Source organism: Cyprinodon tularosa, unplaced genomic scaffold (genome assembly GCF_016077235.1).
Source record: "Cyprinodon tularosa strain WSP-4 unplaced genomic scaffold, ASM1607723v1 ctg103, whole genome shotgun sequence".
NCBI lineage: Eukaryota > Metazoa > Chordata > Actinopteri > Cyprinodontiformes > Cyprinodontidae > Cyprinodon > Cyprinodon tularosa.
This window is the reverse complement of record NW_024037816.1, coordinates 208,366-224,261: the sequence shown is the minus strand read 5'-3', so window position 1 is coordinate 224,261 and position 15,896 is coordinate 208,366. Positions and strand designations below refer to the sequence as shown.

The 15,896-nt window shown below is 35.8% G+C and overlaps 1 protein-coding gene across 1 annotated transcript; it reads right to left on the bottom strand.

Moving 5' to 3' along the window:
- Window positions 1–4,593: 4,593 nt before the first annotated feature.
- On the bottom strand, window positions 4,594–14,652 carry ctsd (cathepsin D). The gene is made up of 9 exons (XM_038280664.1): window positions 14,493–14,652; window positions 10,700–10,856; window positions 9,335–9,458; window positions 9,129–9,247; window positions 8,848–9,047; window positions 7,074–7,196; window positions 6,623–6,767; window positions 5,721–5,819; window positions 4,594–5,497 (listed from the first exon to the last, which is right to left on the bottom strand). The coding sequence occupies exons 1-9, from the start codon at window positions 14,552–14,554 to the stop codon at window positions 5,336–5,338; spliced, it is 1,191 nt and encodes a 396-aa protein (XP_038136592.1). The 5' UTR covers window positions 14,555–14,652; the 3' UTR covers window positions 4,594–5,335.
- Window positions 14,653–15,896: the final 1,244 nt, after the last annotated feature.

Below are 15,896 nucleotides of genomic sequence, written 5' to 3'. Positions count from 1 at the left end.
CATTTGTTTACACTGAATTTAATCACAGTTATCACAGTTTGGTGAGAATAGTATGTACAGTACTAGTGTTTCATGTTAAACAGTTCATATTAATAATACATCGTACAATGAGATCTCACTTAATAGGAGATAGAACAATGATAACACTACTTCTAGAGGGGCATTATGACAGGAAAGGTATTAAGGTAAGACACAGGTGCTGAGTTCGCAGATGTGTGAGATTGACTGTCAGAGAGGCAGCTTTGCAGCATTTGCACAAGAAGAAACGATAGAAAGAAAAAGTTCCCCATCAGAGATCTATGGACTGAGCTGGAATAAAGTGAGCAGAACTACACAGTAGAAATAAATGGGTCAAGGCACCCGAACAAGGTACTGGACATCTATGTAATGTTTACTCTGAACACACATTTACCCCATTTGTTCCTCAGTAACTTCACAGACAGCAGTTAAGGCAACATGAAAGGGACATTTCATGCATGTAAATATGCTGTAGATAGAGCTGTATATGAAGGACCAACTCTGCCATATTTAAAAATAAATACAGAAATAAATAAATGCTCAATAAATAAATAAGCATACAATTAATTGCCACCAAAAATACAATCAACAAATAAATGTAATTAGAAATTATATTATAATGGCAGGCAGAAATGTTAAAAGGGCAGGCAGAAAGAAATAGCGGCGAAGAAATAACTAGGGTAAAAAAAATACAAAGGAAGAATAACACAGACAAAAATATTATAACATGCACTTAAATAAATACTTAAAAATATAAGTAATTAAAAAATGGAGTTGAAGATAATAAATGACAAAAAAATAAATAAGGTAAATATTAAAAAGGCAAAGAAATAAAGAAGCCAATTAAAAGAGTTATATACCTTTATGACTAGCTGTATAATTTAATTTCTACTTACATTTATTTGTTGTTTGTATTTTTGATGGCAATTAATTGTATGCTTATTTATTTATTAAGCATTTATTTATTTCTGTATTTATTTTTAAATATGGCAGAGTTGGTCCTCCATACTGCTGTATCAACAAATCAACAAAAAGGCGGGTTCTGTATGTTACATCAAAATCTCCACAAATCTGAAAAGAAGCAACATAAAAAATACATTTTGCTTGTGAGTAGGTTCATACAGGTCATTTCTGGATAAATGCCTTCTGGTGGCACCTACAACCTTCCTCTCACCCTTAGAGAGAGCCTCACGTTCCTATGCGAGGTCTTTTGATTCACAGGTGAAAAAAAAAACCTGAATTGCCTTTCTGCTCCCCGAGAGAAAAGTTATTTTTTTTATTTTGTATGAATATTCTTTAGTATTATACAAAATTTAGTGTTTTATTTTTATTTTATTTTAGATTTTTATATACATTTCATTTTTTTATGTTTAACCTATTAATCTTTAAGTTAGTTTTAAAGAAAAATTTATTATTTTTTATTTTAATATTTTCCTCTAATTGATTGTTGAAGTTATCCTATTTACTATTATTTTATTATGGAGAAGTAGAGGAGTTTTTCTGAGCTCGTTTTCTAGTATTTTATGTCTAATATCTTTAAATCTGTTGTTTTGCAATTTAGTTTTTGAAATTAGATTTAAACTGTGCAAACAAAAGATTCATCTCACCGTCTCAAAAGGAATGGTTCGTTTTGATCCTCCCGCTGACTTCCAGGGACCTCGATGCCAGAAGTCCTCACTCCCTTAAGCGTCTACACGGGGTATCGAGGCTGGAAGACTGCTTCCCCCAGGTGGTGCCTAACCCTTCTGACGATCGCTGTCCTCGGAAAAAATCAGTCGTAGGAGAATCCTGTTCGTGATGCCAATTGTTGTGTGAAAAAAAGTTTTCAACTGTTTGGTCCAGTTAAATAAAGGAGATCGATGGATTTACTCAGTCGGCACTTTATTTACTTTGCAAAGTAAAGGAGAACAAGACATTCACATTCACAGCATGATGGTCTGCCAAGTTCTAACCTTAGACAAGTTGTTCCCTTGCTTTTAAGGCAGAGTCAAAACAATAACAGACACTTTGGTTAAACAGTTACCTTGGAAAAGTATGTGGTTTTGTTATGAGAAAAAGGTATGTCTTGTCTATAACCATCTCCCACTCAGACATTTTGTGGCCTTGCAAGTGAGACAAACTAGCTGAGAAAAAACATTTTTAGAGAATACATAGCATACTTCAATATATAAAGAAGGAAAGAACAATAATAAAATCTTCCCACCACACCATCTACAAACTCCTTCAACTCAGTACATGACAAAGGCATTTTTCTTGCTAAGAATAAACCTGTCAATAACTGTGGTACTCTATTAATTAACTGAAAACTAGAACAGATAAGGTACAATGTTGTAAAACTGGTAAATATTTAAACTATGGAACACCAAAGAACTGTTTAGAGGCTGGAGTCTGTACTTTGCTGTTAAACTGAAGTCCTAAGACAGTGAATATTGTTGGTTTGAAGAGTTAAACATTAGTTTAAAGTTGTTGCTGTTATTTGGTTAAAAGTTTATGTTCTTGCTGATCAGTTTTTACCTGCTTAAGGTTGGAAAAAAAGCTTTTAGCTTATTATTGTATTACTGAAGTTTCACACTCAAATGTGTAATGTTTCTACTTTATAAGGATTTCTAAAGTATCATTTTGCTTTGAACTATTTCGTATTATTTTGTTCTTGATAGTATAGTATTGATAGTTGTAGATGTTTTGTTTACCTGCTTTGATTGAAGAAAACTATCATCTATTTTAATAACAAGTTTTTTATGCATTTTCTGATGTGGATGTTTTCCATTAACGTAATCAACTCTAGATTGATGAGATAAGCAAAAATATTCTAATAAATAAATATGGTAAAAAAGTGATTAATTATATGGTTTAATTAAAAAGAATTGTTTCTGATGATTTAAGACAACAAAAAGCTCTTTATATAAATTGTTTAGTTATTCATTGTTTTGCAATTTTGCTTGTTAAACTGTAAATGTATTAACTGTAACCACAAGTTATGATTGATTAGTCATTTAATAAAGGGAAAGAAATAAAGTGAGTGTTGGTCAAATGATTATAACTAACAATTTGTTCAGTTACCAGGTGTTATTAACATGTCAAGCTAAGCTTTGTGGCTGGACGCTTGGACCAGGAGTCCGTTTAAAGATGCATGTTTACTGAAGACTGAATAGTTTTCTTAACCTGAAATCAGGTTTTCCGCTTCAGAGTGTTTCCTCAACCTCTTGTTTACAAAAAGAGGAGGAGCTAGAGCAGGTATTGGGGTCTGGATTCTGGAGAGCAGCTCAGCTACAAAAAAAAAAAAGACTTAACACTCCCTGTTAACAGTGATATTATCTAAGTGTGTTAAATTGGTGATATTCTTTTTTTTTTTTTTTTTTTATTGAACCCTGTAATTTAAATTGTCCTGTCCCTCCTTTCATTTGAAGATTCTATGTTTTTTTTAAGCCTTCCAAAATCATCTATAGGCACACAATACATCTAAGATATTGCTTTTAGGGACTATGGTGTGCTCATTTGTCATGAAATAGTCATTTTCTGTTGCATTTTTCCAACTTGATTGAGACGTTTCCTCCAATGTGTGTTCCACCCATTTTATGGTGTCGCCTTAGAGCTGCGATCAGGCTTTTCTTTAGGAAGGCTCAACAAAATCAAAGATCTCTCAGTGCAAAAAGTATTTTTGCTAGGTGGATGCTAGCTAAAAAGAAACAGTTGCAGTTACTGTGCAGTTTCTCAAAGAGCTACTTTGGCTCAACTTTGAGCAGTAGTAGTGTCTCTCGTCACTACTTGCTGTTCTGAGAAAGTCGGCCAATGGTGTACTGGGAAGGCTTGGCACGGTCATAAGGGATTGCTGGAGGGCAAAGGTGATCACTGCTCTATGCAAACAATGATGGCAACTCGTTTTGGAAGACAGGGAGGGGTTCTTTATCAGAGAGCAGAATGAATGGGGCTAGAATGCCAGTGTGTACATGATTTAGATGAAGAAACTGCATTTTACATGTAAAAGCTAAAATGATTTTGCATAATGTAGGCCCTTTTATGATAAACAGGCAGGAAGAAACCCAGCAGGGAAGTGATTGAACAAAAGTAAAAAATAAATCCAAAACATTACAAGCTTTAGAGAGGATGGTCTGAGGCTGCTCTTCAGGCTTCTGTTTTATAACAGAGGATACTTTTATTTGGAAACAGGCCAAGTGGAAATAAGCAAAGCCGCAGAGTTATTTCAAGGTTTCAGTGTCTGTCTGTATTCTAGATTTGGTCATGTCACCCATTTGGAAGCCTCACTTTATCTAAAGATGTAAAGTGTTGGAAATAAATATTTACCCCTTTATTGAGTTCTTCCATTTCTACTCCCAAATGCTTCAGATCAAACTAAGTTAGATGTTAATATTAATTAATATAAAAAAAGCTATCTAACCCAGCCTGGTCTTTAGCAAATGAAAAAAAAAAAAAAAAAACTTAAGAGCAGCAATCAATGGCTTTTGGCATTTTATTTTTAAATTAATGCAAGAATTTGGTCCTACTCTTTTTTCCATAACTAGTTTTAGACTTTGAACTCTGTTTTCCAAGTTGAAAAAAAAAAAATAATAATAATTCAATGGTATCAAAATTAGCATTTTTATTTTGATTGACCCAGTACAGTTGTGACAAACAGTAGCTTATCCCGTTTTGTCTCGATCAAAGGTTATCTGGGGACGAGAGGCTCTTGACACAGAAACAACGGCCTCCTTACTTTGTGACAAAGACTTATTTTATTCTGATGAATATTTCAATACCTCTACAGTCTGATATTACAGAGCCAGCTTGTTAGTCTGACGTTTTATGATCAATGGAAATGAACAAAACAGAAAAGTAATCTGGGGCCAATGCTTTTCAATACTTTGACTAAAAATAAAAAACAAAGGAATTCAAATGTTTCTACAATTCAAGACCCTGTGAAAGAAATGTTTGAACTACCCTTTAAAAGAAATGGAAAAGATCAACTTTAAACGTTTTTTATTGAGCCCAATCATTTCAAAGAAAAAAAAAAAAAAAAAAAAAGGATCAGTAGTAAAACCGTCCATCACCTAAAACACTCATTAAAAACCACTTAAAACAACTCCCTGATTTAAAACAAAAATATAACTGTTGTGATGTTTTCAAAAAGCATAACCATGCCAGAGCTTGTACCCTCTGCTGTTTCAGGCCGTGTCAGGACCAGTTCAGTCTCCTTACATCAGTGCAAGCTTGTTCTAAAGCCTATTGTTAGTTACATGTTGATCACAGAGAGAACGGAAAACAAGCAGGTCGAATCTGGTGCGTTGTGTTCAGCTTGCATTCCGGGTCCAGGATGCATCGTTTACTTGGATTTAGCGAAGCCGACCCGGTTGTTCTGGCGGTCGAACACGGTGTAGTACTGACCGATGAACACGTCTCCCAGAATCCACAGTGGCCCAGCAGGGGGAGGGATGTCCAGACCCATAAAGCCACTTAGACAAATGGTCTTCCCAGCCTGACTGACCTGCAGCAAAGACGGTCATCATGGTGTTAAATGTTAATGTCTTACAAGTAACTCTGACAGCATGAGCTAACAAAAACAAGCTCTTCTCCTGTAAACAGTCCAGCCTCTTCTTAGCTTCAACTAAAACAAAGCTGGACTTGTTCTGCTTTAATGATGCAATATAATGAGTCGTTTTGGCATTTCAAAGGCTTCCACCCTGCTGGATGATTATGCATACGCTCACCTTGAGGATGTACTGGTCCCCAGTCAGACTGTAGGTCTGTCCGCCAACGTTGAAGGTGATGACAGGGAGTGTCGGGACCTTATCACAGGGCACCATGTACTGAAACACATCAAGACTTCTTTAAAACAAAGTACTCTAAAAATACTCCTCAATAGAGTAAGTTTATTGCTGGTTTCCAAATCAGAAAACTGTAAATAGAAAATGTTTTCCTTGTTAAACAGATTTGTACAAATAAACAAATCATTACACTAACAGAACAATATTGTGATATTTATTTCGGGCTGTTTTTCTTTCCCCCCCCCCCCCCCCCCGACGGTAAGCTGACAGGAAAGGGGGTATGAGAGGGGGGAAGAGACATGCAGCAAAGAACCACAGGTTGGATTAGAACCCAGGTCGGCCGTGTCGAGGCTGTACATGGGTTGTGCACGCTAACCGCAGAAGAAGTTTCAATAAATATGACGTAAAGAGCATCTTTCCATCCAGTGTGATTGAGCTAGAGTTTTTTTACAGACGTTAAAATTAAGTAAGGCATAAAGCTGCAATGGACCTGCAGACGCAGCTAGTGAGAGGTGATCATTTTAAGAGATGTCTGAAAAAGAGGAATCATTATTCCTCCATGTGCTGATTGAACACTTTTGTGTTTGTATGCAAAGATACATGATTTGTGTTGGTATTGAGACAAAATGTTTAGTACTTCAATTCATATACAAGTCTCAAAATAACTTGAGCAACAGACTCAAATAGGAAATTTCTTTCCACATGCTCCATCAGTTGTCACCCGACAGAGTATCCGTCTTATTTTGGGTATTTCCATGGTAACCTGACTCATTAACATGTTTGTTTTAGTAAAGTTTTGTTTCCATGTCTGAAACCCATTTTGCGGACTAAAGTGTTTTCTTCACCTCTCCCTGGATGAGTGGAAGGGCTCCAATGGCTTTCTGCAGAGATTTGACCTCGCTGGCTGGCCCAGTGATCAGAGACGTCCCGGTATCCACGATGGCCTCGCAGCCACCTTTACACAGACTCAGCTGACTGCCGATGGTCATCCTTGAACACATTAAAACAGAGTTTTAATACATTTAACAAAGTTTGGGTAGGTGTGTTTCTAGAAGTAGAGAAAGTGCTAAACAATTTTTGGAGAGGTTACAAATTGGTATTAAAACCCAAATTACACAGAAACTTCTAACTTTTGAGCACAACTTTCTAATCTTTTGACTAACAAAAGGTCTAACAAAGGACAACCTTTGGGTATTTTGAAGAAACAAGAAAAAAAAATCAGTTTGATAAAACCTGGCAAATGTGACAGCCCCATATTTAAGCTCATGCTTTCTGTGATGAATCATCAATTCTTACCCTTCCATGTGAATCTGCCAGTAGGCCTGCCGGGTGATGTTGACATAGTGGAAATCTCCAGTGTAGTATTTGGGGTCTGTTCCTCCCAGCAGCAGTTCACCACCTGGCTCAGTGTCTGGGTTCCTGATGTAAGAAAATACGCTTTAGTGATGCATGGAAATAAGGATTTCACCAACTTATATTCAATCAGTCCATTTTATGCATTTGTTATTGATAACCCATTAGTACAGAATGCTCCACAGTTTACAACCTACATTTAAACTCTTAAGAGTTGCATTAGTTATAGAATTATTCGCTTAAACATAACCAGAAGAAATCAGACACTACATGAAAATACTGTATTAAAACGTGAAAAATAAATCATATTTTGCTACCTTTCCTTCTCTGGCCAACCACATGAACTGTTCCCACTGGTTATTCCTAATGCTAAAAATCATTCAAAAAGGAACCACTTGGTGGCAGCAGACTCAACAAAAACAGGCCTCCAGGTTACAGTAAGGCTTCTAAAGCTTTTGGGGTTTTAGTAAATCCATCTGTGTGTCTTATTGTTCTCAGCAGGCCACAGCATGAGCAAAGATTTGAAATCTTCAAGAACATGACACAGGTTAGTTTAGAAAGCTCACAATAAATCACTATAATTTCATTCGATAATTGTGATATGATTTTTTGACATTTCATTATATTATAATTATGATCAATCATGTTTTTTTCCCCTTCCCATACACAGCAATGAACAAACGGGTACAACAACGGTAAAGTAGTGACGGGGATGCGTGTATCGTTTCAAGAAAGTCATAAGGCCGATACAGAAGCTGTTTCTAACTAACTGACGGACCAAACTGTGTTTATAAACATATCTTCCAATTGGATGCATCTGCACAAATAAAAAATCCGATCTTTTTGGTTCATCACCAAAATCACTGAAAACTATAAAGCAGCCGCAAGGCAAAAGAACGGTTTCACCCATTTGGGATCATTTTGTCATCCTGTTCCTCTCAGTTAATACTCAACTTACCTGAGCTAAAGTTAATTTCAAACTGACTGAGCTTATTGTTAAAAAAAAAAAAAAAAATGCTAGTCCAAAAGTGTCCTCATTCACATGTTCATTTAAACATCCATGTTATGATAGATGGTCACATTATTTATTGGCTGCATCTAAAAAAAAATATAAAAGATTTTCAATTTAAACATAGATAGAATATAATAAAATGTAACCTACAATAACTGTCAAATATTTTGCATGTAGGGACTTTAAAGGTTCAGCAAGTGTAAGAATTCTCTGACACAGTATTGACGCAGTATCAATACAGTTTGGCAGTACTAATAATAATGCTTCAACCCATCACTACAATAAAGCAAAACAGACAGATGGCCCATCATCTATCATTTGCACATATTTGGATTAAGACCAAGGCATCTTGTGTGCAGCATAGGCAAAGGTTGGGGCACATATTCTACATAACAAAACATTAGACCATCCCAAGGTTCCTTAATACTGAAGATTAAAGATATTTTTTTCCCTTTAAGCTCAGTTGCCAACAAACTGTTTCTAACTTCTCCACATTTGTTGATTTGTCAGTAAGTGTTACATTATCAGTCTGCATCTTTAGAAAGCACTTTTTGCAAGGAAGCCATGAGAATCAGTTTGACAAATTCTGAAAAATAAAAATCATTTTGCTACAGCTGCAGCTCTGGCAGATCTCTGAATAGGACCCCAGTGACAGCACATTTATTTTCTAAGTTTGATTCCTGCATAGAAGGGCATCCGTCTAACCTGTTCAGGTAGAAGGAGAAGACATTTTGCTCCACTTTCTTCTGGTTCATGATATTATCAAACACTGGAACCACACCGTCCACAGAGATTTTGGGATACGCCATCCCAAGGATCCCATCAAACTTTGCTGCAATGAATGCCACACCAGGCTGCTTGATGGCTTCACCAAACAGTTGATTCTCCACAGTGATGTCTCCAATCTGATAGAAAACAAATTTGTTTCATGATTTCATGCATTAACGATTAGTCTCTGTGATATAATGTGACTTAGAGAAGCTTACAGTGCAAGTATCCTGGCTGAGGTATCCTGACAAACTGCCAGTTCCATACTGGATGGCGAAGGAGGTGCCGTTCTTCACATACGTGCTGGATTTAGCAGAGTTATATTTGTGGTGAAGCACTAAAAGAAACAAATAGCAAAGTTCAACACAGCCTTTCAGATCTCATCAGGTTTATTACAGTTGAGCGTTTGGGGGGGCAGACTTACAGCAAGCGATGTCTGTGAAGGAGCAGTGAACAGAGGGGACCCACAGGTTGGACGAGCCGGTGTCAAACACTACAGTGAACAGCTGAGGAGGGGTGCCCAAACCAATTTCTCCATAATACTGAGCCTGGGCAGACAAAGGAATAAGGTCTAGTTTAGACTACAAATGTAATTTAGAATAAAAACTGAGCAAAAGTTCATAATTAAAATCATGCAGCTTAATGTGCAACACAGCAATAACATTGCTGTGTTTTTCGGGAAAAACTATTCTGACAATACATCAGCTGCTACAGTCTGAACAAAGACTAAAAAAAGGAAGCGATGACTCCACAAATTTAGGAGCTCAGTCATGTTTCCGTTTCATGTGAGGGAGCGTAGTTTGAACTGTTGCTAAACCCAGTCAGTTTGTCAAGTCATTCTGGCTTCAGTGGTTCCCAAATGCAGAAACAGAAACTGATTTATTGCAAGACTGATTTTTCACTTCCTTCTTAACTCTCAGTGAGCAGCTGGGACAACTCTTTCTGAAAATGGGATTCTTCTCCCTCCATTATGTACAATTCATACTGAAAGATGATAATCAAACAACTTAAAAAGATATGAAAATTATAAAGCTGTAAAACTTTCTCTAATTAGACCCATTGATGCAAATATTCAACATCAGCTTTGTTGTGAGTTTGTTATAAACAAAGATGATGAAAAGTCTGTATAGAATATAATCGTTTAGGTAATATTTAAAATGAGATCGAAGTTATTTGCTAAATGAATACATTCAATCATTAATCTAGAGTTTTTTAAAAAAAACAAGAATACAAATCATGTAAATATGTAATTTTGTTAAACAAAACTATGAATGAATGTTTAACATAATTATATATTATTTAATAAGTTCATTGTTAAAGCTATTAATTCGTATTATTGCTGTTACAATAAATGAAATAAAAGCTTGATTTTCTAAAGGTGAAAACTGAAGGTTTTAGAAGATTTAAGTGAATAGAGATCAATCAATTTAACAAGTCTGGACTATTGTAGGAACAGGGAGATGTTTAATTCTTCGTTTATAAAAATCTAAATCAATCATTTAAACACAATCCTTGTTCTAGATTCGATGAGGTCAACCATCAAACAAAAGCAGATCATTAAATTTGTTCTGCCATCTCAAAGTAAACAGTTTGTCAGCTGACAGATCAGACCACTTAACATTTTCTCAGAGTTTTACACACTTTATGAAAAGATTACATAATTCTTGAACACAACAGAACCTTTGTTCATCCCTCCCTCAATCAGCTCTTCACTTCTCAGAAGCGTGTTAAGTAAAGCAGGTCTGAAGGGTTTCTCAGCTCAGTCAGTGCATTATAAAGTGATGCTTACGTCTAGGTAGTTCTTCAGTGTTTCTGGAGTGGGTATATTACTGGAGGGGAAGCCAAGGTTGTACTTCAGGGAGTGTTTGTCAGCAAGAAGCTCCTCTGCTCTTCTTCCCGAGTCGGTCAGCTCACGTCGAATGGAACGGAACTTCTTTAAAGGAATTCTGAACAGAAGGAAACAAAACAAAAAAAACTTGTAAACACTTCAACACTTGTCTGCAACAATTATTTTAAACAAAAGAGCCATGTAAAAATGTATTGAAACAGCAGCTTTAGATCTATTCTGACAGTTTTATTATTCCATCTGATCCATGTCCTCTGACTGCATCTTAACATTTCCTTACTGTGATGGAACCTCAGAATCTACCAAGCAGGAAACAAATGCTGACTGCTTTTTTGTTTTTGATGTGCATTTTAAATGCTAAGAAAAATTCAAGGAATGAACAACTGGAGTAACATCATTCCAAATATCAGACTTGGCCACAAGGGCGTAGGTTTGATTTGAACTTTGGTAGGGACACTATTGGTCGGGTGTCATTGGTGCTATGCAATATTCATGCCCTTTTTTAAGCTCGATGTAAGCATCCGAACTAATAAGAGGAATTCATTGTTAAAAGAGAGAAGCATCCTTTTGCTACATTAATAAAAATTGTATAAGCACTACACTCATTAGATGCTGTTTATCAATGTTTGAAGTATCACCGGCTCTGATGAATGTGGAATTAGGACTTTTGTCCACTTTGAAAATCTTTTCATTTGAACGACTATAAGAGAGAAGGTAAATACAGGATTTTCCTTTGAAGATATAGAATTGTGCAGAGTTAAACCCCACTCTTATATTTTACCTACTGTAGCCTAATATGCTCTCTCTGTATCAAGCAAAATAATACATTCATTAATATATTAACTTCACTATAAAAGTTGAACATCTGGGCTGTAGATACTCTGCATAGCCCATTTCATGTATTTTATCTGGGGCTGAAAAAAATTAATCATATTAAATGATTATTTCAATAATTGTTAACTAATATAGTATGTAATTTATCATTAACTGGAGTATGGAGGCTTTAAAACATACAGTAATATAAATGTAAAATGTGCCTTTCCCCGACAGAGCAACCCACTTAGATCAGTAATTATACCAAAATTATCCCAAAATTGTAAAAATACAATATATATATATGATTTAAAAAAAAATTTATCTGTCAATATTCTCCATCCAGAATTCCTGAAGAGGAAATATTTAGTTTCACCTGGTTTATTTAGACATCACCTGAAGCACTGAAGGGCAGCTGCTTCACCTACAAGCTGCCCCTGCATCATTATTACTGGATATCTGTGTTTCCTATAATCATATAATGTATAAGTGCATTTTTAATAGTAAAGGATTTAATGAAACACAACCTTTTATCATCGTCCTATATTGCTTACTGTCCGACTGTTTAAATAGCTCCTTTCCTTTTTTAGTGGCATCGTCTACAAACACAACACTAAGAATGAGCTGTAGAATGAGTGTATTCAAATATAAAATCACTTTTAACAATTATAAAAGACAATATAACACTATCTTATCTGGAATTTAATAATATCCAAAATAAACAGCCAGATTCAAGCATTTTTACCAGACATTAATGTTTGTACTAATTTACTTATAGACTGTGTGGAAATCTATGTAAGATAAAATGAATGTTGATATTCTTCATCTGTTTGTTCTTGTCTTTATCCTATTTCTAGAAGTATAAATAGTCAATTAAATTACTATTATTATGTGGAACCCTAATTATGCTTTTTAAACCAAAAATAGCAGATGTATAGACACCATTTCTTGTTGTTATAAGAGAAATAACACCTGCTAATAATTATACCTGAACTTCCTCAAAGAGTCATCAAAAAATGAAAACAGTAATAGCAACTAGATATTGGCAAAAAGGAAACCCTCACATTTTCTTTTTTAGTTGGCTGTGGCTAAGAATCAGAAATGTTGATTGCTTACAGCCTTTATTTGCCCATTTTTCCAGCAGTCTTCAGAACTCCTGGCGTTTTATAACAGAAAAAAAAGGCTTTTGTTTTTTAGTGTACATGATATTCCTTTTTTTTTTAATTAGGACTAGTTTTGTAGCCTAATATTATTTTTTACTAACCGCGACATTCTAGTGTGAATAAATTTTCAATTTTGTGCTCCAAGCACACGCAGACTAGAAAATAGCCAATCAGAGAGAGAGAAGGCGGAACTTAAGGCAGAACAACCAATGAGAGTGGAGTTAAACAGCGCAGCACAGTTCCATGCGCTGCTACGAGAAAGCGACAGGAGAGACCAGGCAGAGGAGCTGCGAGTGGAAAAGAAGCCACAGCTGCAACAACTACTGCTGTAAATTATAAACATGTTGCTCGCATCCAATTATTGGTAGGGACAATTAGGTCGGTTCAAAATTTTGGTAGGGACATGTCCCTATGGTCCCTATGCAAACCTACGCCCATGCTTGGCCAACATCGCTTGAATATTAAATTCATTAAGATTACACATTTTAAGTGAATCAACATTATTAAAGTTTTGTTCAACATGCTCTATTTTTCTTTCATTCTGACTAACAAACAGGTTAATTTACAGGAGAAAATTTCTTTTCTGTTAAACAACAACATTGTTTCTTCAAAGGCTTCTCCTGATTAGGTGTGAGACAAACTGCAACATAAGATCCTTCCTGTGCACCGCCATCAACATCTGCAACAACTTTATTTTTTTTTAACTAAGATTTACTATATCTAGTTAAATTTGGAATTAATAAAGTATTTTTAATTGAGTTGAAAGTTGTCTCTGAACATTCTTTCCTATTAAAGAGCCCCGGATGTTTCGCCAAGAGCCCCGGATGTTGTGCAAAGAGTCCCGGATGTAAGCTGATCTGAGTAAAATGTGCAGTACTGGAATTCACCAGAGATTGGCAGCATGCATAAGCAGAAGTGTTTCCCTCTCATTGCTACCACATTAGCCTAGCTCCGTCCAGGTGGCTAAAATATTTAATTTTCCTCTAATAACCCTATCAAATAATGCTCAAATGTCACCAAATCCACAGGATCTGTTGTTGATGAAGAGAGGAATAAATACAGTTAAAGACTTGCAGGTAAATTAATTTATCCCCATTTATGGAGGGGGAACGGATTATTTCAGGCAGCTGAAATATCTATCCTCCTACTCCTGTATTTTTAGGAAATATGTGTGATAGCATGTCATATGCCTAAAATTTCTTTAATCCAGTAATCTGTCATATTTTACATCAGAATGGGATTTACCAGGAAGTCTACACCCTCACCTTCACCCTCGGGGCTAAGCCCCTGACCTCCTAGAATCCTAGATCCGCCCCTGGTCTTAAGACACCATATTACACCCTTTTCCTCAGTAATAACCCTTTTCTGAATTTTTCCTCGTTTTCCGTCGATCAAAGTGCTACAGAATTTGTTAAGTGTGTCAAACGTAAGAGAAATTAAGATCCTGTAGCCGTGTTAACATGAGCGCGTGACTGGAGCCCTGTTTATGATGATATAATATATAGAGTTGTTTACAACGATTAGCAGGGCTTGTTCAGACAAGCTGCAGGTCAGGTGATTACAACTGGAGATTTCAACACACTGAATATAACCCCAAACCTTATCCAACTAAAGCTTTAAACATTGTAACCATTAAAGCGATGCCAATACAGCTTGTGGAAGGTATTGCTAACAGTTAGCACAGTTAGCAATAACTCGGGGGTTTCGTCGTTGAAAAAACCCCCAAAAGAAATAAACAGATTAAATGGTTTCAAACTTACCGAACCAGAGCTTCGTTTGTTAAAGCTAACGTCGCTAACACTAACACAACCAGGCTCCTCATTGTGCCGAAACCAGAACCCGGACCAGTAGAACCTCAATGACTGAGCACCTCAAGCTTGTTGTCGACCAACGACCGACTTTTATCAGCTGATCCGAGACCAGTCACCGTCACGTGCCTCTGGAGCAGCAGGGCTGTGACGTAACAGACGAATCTCTGCTATTTTAATAGCCCGGAAGTAAAAAAAAACAACAAAAAAATTAATTAGAACCTATTAAAAATAAGAGTAACCAGAAAAAGAGAATTATACGGAAGCGTATTATCACATATATTGGTATAACGTTTATGTTTTAATACCCAAAGCTAAAATACTTTAATGGTTCATTTTAAATGTATATTATAGCTATTTGAATAAATATCAGCTATAACCATTCATAGGTAATAATTCATATTTTTATTTTAAAAGTAAGACTTGAAGATAATGTGTGAAAGGATTCTTCAGTCTGACTCATGCTGCTGAATTTGCATACAGATCTAGAAAGTGGTTTGTGAAATTAGAAAAGTATGTGGTCATGTCAGAAGATTTTTCATATATCGGTGCTTATAAACATTAACTGGCACACTATTAGATTACTAAAAACACACCTAGCTGCTCCTCTCTCTCTCTATATATATTTGTATTAGATCAAAATGTTGGATGTATATCTTAGCTATGCTGCTAAACTATATCACTATATGGAGTTGAACTACTCACTTGAGAGGTAAATTATTATCCAGCAATACAGAGATTGCTTTTTTTTCTCATACTAAAAGTATTGTGCTGCACTACCGAGGAATGAACAGCGTGTGGCTGCCTTGTCCGACAGATCCCTCTCTCTGTCCTTCATATGTGTGCATTATAACACATTTCATACAGGTTATCTCACCCCTTCTTTCATGTATTTGGCATTTGTCTTATTTAAAGACAAACAATTTTTGAAAGAGGAATATCATCTATATTATTTAGCGAGTAGATTTGGTTTTTGTAGCTGATTTGCAACAAATGTTATTAATTAGTTATTGCAAATGCACAATACATGCCATCTGAAGGTACTTTACAGAGACAATTCAATCAAATCATAAAGAGAGATTGGTCAAAATTGTTTCTATCAAGGGTATTACAGCAGAATTCACTTCAATTAATGATAACGTTAATGCAACATCTATCCCCCATCCTCTCCATCCAGTTGTTCCTCCTCAGAGTTCTGCAATATTACTAAAAATGCTGGAAATACATTGGTTTTCAACAATTTGGGATCTATAGGGTTCAACCCCCTTTACTTTGATATCCCTAAATACATTTCCGTACAAGCACCTAATTGTAAATATAGATGAAGAGTAGAGAGGTGTGGTCAGAAAATTTAGA